At 63.5% G+C, this 6,633-nt stretch overlaps 1 protein-coding gene across 1 annotated transcript; it reads right to left on the bottom strand.

Annotated features, from left to right (window-relative positions):
* Positions 1-89: 89 nt before the first annotated feature.
* EMH_0050390 (uncharacterized protein) lies at positions 90-6,504 on the bottom strand (the record flags this gene model as incomplete). Its single annotated transcript, XM_013496640.1, is given in 5 exon segments — positions 90-116; positions 241-3,865; positions 3,869-3,917; positions 4,042-4,941; positions 5,037-6,504. Coding segments are annotated over 5 exon segments (6,069 nt in total).
* Positions 6,505-6,633: the final 129 nt, after the last annotated feature.

The following is a 6,633-nucleotide window of genomic DNA, read 5'->3' as shown; positions in this document are numbered from 1 at the left end:
GGTAGCAGCAGCAGCAGCAGCAGCAGGTTCTTTCCCCGCCTCTACATGCAAGGCAGAGATGCCGGGGGGGGCCCCCCGAGCAACCGCAGCTAGCATGAGGCTGAGGAGGCCGTTGGCTGTGCGCAGCGCAGCAGCAAACAGCCGCTCCAGGTACTGACACACAGCAGCAGCAGAGGGTCTCTCGTGCTGCTGCCACAGCAGCAGGGGGCCCCCAAACGTCAGACGGCACCCACCCCCCACACCAACACCCCGCATATGAGGGGGGCCCCCAGGGGCCCTTGCTGCACCGCTGCTGCTGCTGCTGCTGCTGCTGCTGCTGCTGCTGAGGGGAGAAGAAGCGGATATAGAGAGGTAGTGCAGGGATGGGCCGCCGCCCCATGAGACAGTCGGCTCAGAACCCTCTGCAGCGTCGCTGCTTCGCCTGTTGCTGCTGCTGTTGCTGCTGCTGCTGCTGCTGCTGCTGCCTCCCCGCTGTCTTTGGCTGCTGCTGGGGCCCTTTGACCCCTTCTGCTGCAGACACCTGAAAAGCTGCGTCAGCCACAGCTCGGCTGCATGCCGTGTGAGTTGAGCAGCAACGCGACCTGCTGCATCACTGCTGCTGCAGCTGTTGCTGCTGCTGCTGCAGCTGCTGCTGCTGCTGCTGCTGCTGTCAGCGTCAGCTGCTGCAGCAGCTGCTTCTTGGGCCCCTAGCGGCCCCCACAACTCCCCATTGCCTCGCCAGAGGGTCTCGTGCAGCTGCTGCATGCGGTGCTGCAGCGGGATCCACAGCGACGGCCGCTGCAGCAGCTCGATGCATGCACATGCTTCCCCGGTTGCTGCTGCTGCTGCTGCTGCTGCTGCTCCCGTGGGTAGACCCACAAACCTCGGGTTGCATAACACCCCCAGGGTTAAACCCGGTGCTGCATGCAGCTGCTGCCTGGGGGCCCCCCCCAGGGGCCCCTTGCTGCTGCAGGGGCCCCAAGCCTGGCAGGCGAATGCGCTGCGCGGCGGAGGAGCTGCTGCTGCTGCTGCAGCCCCGTGGCTGCTGCTGCTGCTGCTGCTTTTGTTGTTGCTGCTGCTGCATGCGGCTGTGCTGCAGCACGCTGCAGAGGAGACAGAAGGAGACTGGTGGTTGCTGCTGAGGGCCCCCCGCAGCTGCTGCTCCGTGGCGTCAAGCAGACACCGCAGCAGCGGCCAGAAGCTGCTGCAATGATGCGAGACGAGCCGAGCGCATGCATCCTGCAGCAGAGCTGAGGGTTCTACATCTTCTTCTCTCTCTCCCTGTCTCTGCCTCTGCTGCTGCTGCTGCTGCTGCAGCTGCTGCTGCTGCTGCTGCTGCTGCTGCAGTCGGTGCGGCCGAGCTCCGCCTCGGCTCAGCTCGCCCCAGGCGCTGCTCTCTGCGCTCCCTGCAGCAATGTCAGCAGCACCCACCAACTGGAAGCGGCAGGGGGCCCCCCCAAAGGTTTCTAGTAGTGGGGGCCCCCCCGTCAGCACTTCTGCGTCAGCAGCAGCAGCAGCAGCAGCAGCAGCAGCAAAGGATTCGGGGGCCCCAGGGGGGGCCTCCTCCAGTTGAACCTGACAGCCCGGCAGCAGTTCGTGCTGCTTGCTGGACCCTCTTAATGCTACTGCTGCAGCAGCAGTACCCTGGGGGCCCCCAAGGGGCCCCCCGAGGGGCCCCCCAAGGGGCCCCCCAGGGCGGTGGGGGCCCCTGGTCTCGTGCAGCAGCCTGTTGACGATGAGGTGACCTGTTTTGGGGCCCTCGAGGACCTGCAGCAATGCATGCGCAAAGGGGTATTCTTGCTGCGGCCGGGGGCAGCTGAGAGCCAGCAGCAGCTGCTGCAGCAGACGCGAGGGGGCCCCCTGCAGCAGCAGAAGGAGGTTGTCTGGTGTTGCTGCTGCTAGGAAGCTGCTGCAGCCTTTCTTAAGCAACCAGGAGGCCCCCTGGGCGTCGAATAGGGCCCCAGCTAGATGCAGGGGGGGCCCCCCTCCTTGCTGCTGAATGCATGCGCTGCAGCAGCAAAGCACAGCAGCAGGAGGAGCAGCATGAAAGTAATAAAGAAATATATTTATTAGTCGAGGAGACAGACGAAACAGCAGCTGCATGCCCCCCCCTCTTGCTGCTGGATGCTGAGGGCTCAGCAGCAGCCGCAGCAGACACCACACGGTGTACATACACTCCGCGCGCTGCTGCCACTGCTGCTGCTGCTGCACGCTCGCATCAACTAATAACATATACGGATCCTCATACACACCAATACTACTGCTGCTGCTGCTGCTGCTGCTGCTGCTGTTGCTGCTGCTGCATGCAGAACTCTCCGAGCTGCAAGTAGATGATGAAGAGGTATAGTGCAGGATAGGCAGTGAGCCCCACGAACCTAGAACACCCTGCTGCTGCTGCTGCTGCTGCTGCTGCTGCTGCTGCTGCTGCTGCTTTCGTTGCTGTTGTTGTTGCTGCTGCTGCTGCTGCCAGACACGCTGCTGATGCTCCAGTATAGCTAGCGCCGCATGCACAGCAGCAGCACCGCCAGCAGCAGCAACTGCGTGGGCCCCTGATAGAGGTTGTTCGTATGCAGCAAAGGCCCCCAGCTGTCTCCGTCTCTCTTCTGTCTCCTTTTTTGTTGTGTTGCTGCTCAGCAGCAGCCCCTCTGTCTCTGCCCGCATGCAGAGTCGATGCACCGCCTCACACGTCAGCTGCAGCAGCTCCTCTAGCGAGAACTTGCTGCTGCTGCTAGTGCTGCTGCTGCTGCTGCTGCTGCTGCTGCTGCTGCTGTTTGGGGCGTTTGAGAGAACAGCTCTGCCCCTGAGCTCGTCAACGAAGCCCGCAGAGAAAGCGGGAGAAGGAGGAGACAGCAGCACAGCCCCACCTCTTGCATGCGCCATCAGCAGCAGCTGCTGCTGCCGCAGCTGCAGCGCGGGGGGCCCCGGTGGGGGGGGCGGCAGCAGGATGCTGCAGAGCCGCTGGCCGTTTATATACATAACGAGGGTTTCTTCTGGCTGCTGCATGCGTTCCAGTAGGTTGTCTTTTGCTGCTGCTGCTGCTGCTGTTCCTCCTGTTGCTGCTGTTGCTGCTGCTGCTGTTGTTGCTGCTGCTGCTGCTGCGTCGCTCAGCCCAGCCTGAGCAGAACCACGATCCAGCAGCAGCTCTAGGGTGAGGGTGCGCTCCTCTGGCATCGCGAAGACAGCAACAGCAGCAGCAGGAGCAGCAGGAGCAGCAGCAGCAGCAGCAGCAGCTGTCTCCTTTTCTGTCTCCTTATCTTCTGTGTCTGGGGCCCCTCGCCCCCGCCTGAGGCCCCCCCGCACCCAAACAGCAAAAGCAGTAGAAGAAACTTCTATATACATAACCAGTGCATCTCTATCCTCACTGATGCTGCTGCTGCTGCTGCTGCTGCTGCTGCTGCTGCTGGAGGCCTCAAGCCCACTGCTGCTGCTGCTGCTGCTGCTGCACTTTCCTTCTCTTCGCAGCCGTATCAGCCGCTCATTCCCATACAAGAACTCAAGCAGTATGCAGGGGCCCCCTTCGGGGGTGGGGGGCCCCCCGTCTCTCCCCCCAGGGGCCCCCGGGCCCCCCTGGCGAGCAGGCTCTGGCAGCAGCAGCTGCAGCTGCGTGATGGAGGCCCCTGGGCCCCCCAAGCCGCACGAGAGGAGACGAATGTGGGCCCCCCGGTCCTCTACAGGGGCCCCCTCAGCTCTAGGGGGCCCCCAGGGGCCCCCTATAATATACTGCTTTGGGGTACCTGCAGCAGCAGAAGCAGCAAAAGAGCAGCGGTGCTGCAGCGACAGCAACTCTAATGCGTCTAGAGAAGGAAACTCAAATTTCGGTGTAAACAAATACCCTGTATCCTTCAAGCATTGCTGCACCCTGCTGCTGCTGCTGCTGCTGCTGCTGNCTGCTGCTGCTGCTGCTGCTGCTGCTGGTGCTGGTGCTGCTGCTGCTGCAGCTGCGGTGATAAGCGGTGGCAGAGGAGAAGGGGGCAGCAGCAGCAGCAGCAGCAGCAGCAAGGCCCCTGGTGCTGTCTGCTGTCTGTATAAGGAGATATATAAAGTGAAGGAGACAGCAGAGACGGCCCCCATGCAGCGCATGCAAAAGGAGACAGTCGAGCGCCAGAGCCACAGCCCCCCAGGCCCTCTCGCTGCTGTCTCCTCCGTGCTGCTGCTGCTGCTGCTGCTGCTGCTGCTGGTGGTCTGGGGTGTCTGCACAACTCTGCTGCTGCATGCACTGCTGCACCTGTCGCTGAGCCTCTCGCAGCAGCAACCGCAGCAACGCCCCCATCTCTTTGTGTGCTGCGCTGCTGCCGCTGCAGCAGCCAGAAGACTCTATATGTTCCTCACTATCTACACCCTGACCTTCTGCTGCTGCTGCTGCTGCTGCTGCTGCTGCTGCTGCTGCGTTTCTACTGGGGCCCCCCAACGCTGGGGGTAAACAAGACAGCAGCCTTTCCCTCGCCGCATGCAGCAGCTGCAGCAGCACCTGCTGCCGCATGCCCCCCTGCTGCAGCGCCAGCCAGGCCCACAAAGAAGCATTTGATTCTTGCTGCTGCAGCAGCCCCAGGCTACCGAGCAGCAACTCCCCCCCTGCTTCCAGCTCTCTCTGCTGCTGCTGCTGCTGCAGCAGCAGCTGCTGCTGCTGCTGCAGTGGAGCCCCAGCACCCCACAGCGCCCCCAGAGAGCGGTACGGCATCAGGCCGTTTGCTGCTGCTTGCATGCACCGGTCCTCCAAGCTAAGCCCCCCTTCTGCACCTTTCTTGCTGCTGCTGCTGCTGCTGCTGCTGCTGCTGTCTGCAGCAACGCCGGAGCTCAGTGCTGCTGCTGCAGAGACAAGAGACTGCAGCTGCAGCCGCAGCGGCTGCAGCGCCCGGGGCAGCCCGCCAGCAGCAGCAGCAGCAGCAGCAGCCGCGTTGCCTACAGACACAGCCAGACAGTCTTCCAATGCAGGAGCTGCTGCTGCTGCTGCTGCTGCTGCTTCTGCAGCAGCAGCAGAAGATCCACCTGGCTCCTCAATACGCAGACGGCCGCTGCTGCNGCTGCTGCTGCTTCTGCAGCAGCAGCAGAAGATCCACCTGGCTCCTCAATACGCAGACGGCCGCTGCTGCAGTTTTCAGCAGCAGCAGCAGCAGCAGCAGCAGCACCAATCAGCAAAGGCTGCGGGGACAGCCATTCTATAGACAATGCAATGGGGTCTTCTTGGGTCTCCTCCGGCGCTGCAGCTGCTGCTGCTGAAGCTGCTGCTGCTGCTGCAGCTGCAGCTGCTGCTGCTGCTGCTGCTGCTGAAGCGGCTGCTGCTGCTGGAGGTGCTGTGACTGCGGGAGTTGCTGCTCGTGGCGTTGCTGCCGTTGGAGCTGCTGCTGCTGCAGCTGCTGCTGGGGTCGCCGCTGCTGCTGCTGGGGTTGGTGGAGCTGCTGCTGCTGCTGCTGCTGCTGCTGGTGCTGCTGCTGCAGTCGCAGGTACCTGTGGGGCCTCTGCTGCTGCAGCCTGCTGCCGGGGGCCCCTTGGGTGCTGCCACAGTGAACGCAGCTGCTGCTGCCGCCCCCCAAACAGCCGCAGCAGCTGCTGCAGCTCCCTGGGGTCAGCAGCAGTCTGATGCGCGATGCTTCTGCTTGCTCCATCGCGCTGCTGCTGCTGCCCCTGCTCCTGCTGCACCAGCTGCTGCTGCTGCTGCTGCTGCTGCTGCTGCTGGGGCAGCCAGCCGTCTGCCCCCAGGTGTAAAGGGAAGGCATCCACTGTGGGGCCCCCAAACTCCCCTTCTCCGCTTCCTAGCAGCCGTTGCTGCTGCTGCTGCTGCTGCAGCCGCTGCTGCTGCTGCAGCAGCTGCTGCTGCCCCGCAGCAGCACCGCGCAGGGGCCACGGGGGGCTGTTGATAGATGCAGCAGCAAAAGAGGAGACAAGGAGACGGAGGAGACAAAAAGATAAATGAATTTCCTCGATCATCAGAAACGCATGCAAACCACCAAAATAAGAAAACATAAAACTGCTCTGGTCACCAGCAGCAGCAGCAGCAGCAGCAGCAGCAGCAGCAGCAGGGTCGCTCGATGCTTTTGCTGCTGCTGCTGCTGCTGCTGCTGCTGCTGCTGCTGCTGCTGTAGACCCCATCATACTGAGGCGTCTGCGGTACCCTCTAAGAAGACGAGAGGCCCCCTCTAGCACCGCTGCCTCTGCCTGGGGTGTGAGGGGCCCCTGGGGCCCCAGGGGCCCCTGGGGCCCCAGGGGCCCCTGGGGCCCCAGGGCCCTGGTGCGGCTGAGGAGGGTATAGCAGCTGAATGTACGCAGCGCTGCTGTTTGTAGAGAGAGAGAAGAAGGAGACAGAGGCGGAGAAGAGCAGCAAGCAGCAGAAGACGCAGACGACATACCCACAGGGGGCCCCCCAGGGGCCCCCCCAGGCAAGAGGGGCCCCTCAGGGGCCCCTGCAGGTAAGAGGGGACCCTCAGGGGTCCCCAGGGGGGCCCCAGGGGGGCCCCCAGACCCACCTAGGGCCCCCTCATGCGGGTGAGGGGTCGGCGCTGGTGGGGGCGGGGGCCCCCCGGGGTCCATTGCAGCGGAGAGACGATGAGGAGGAGCTGCTGCTGATGCACTGCTGCTGCTGCTGCTGCTGCTGCTGCTGCTGCTGCTGCTGCAGGCGGTGAGAGACAGAGACAGAGACAGAGAGGAGAAGGGGGGGGG

The sequence above is a fragment of the Eimeria mitis genome, genomic scaffold, assembly GCF_000499745.2.
Source record: "Eimeria mitis Houghton genomic scaffold, Emh_scaff2211, whole genome shotgun sequence".
NCBI lineage: Eukaryota > Apicomplexa > Conoidasida > Eucoccidiorida > Eimeriidae > Eimeria > Eimeria mitis.
Note: the sequence above shows the minus strand (reverse complement) of the source record. Positions and strands in the feature narration are given on the sequence as shown.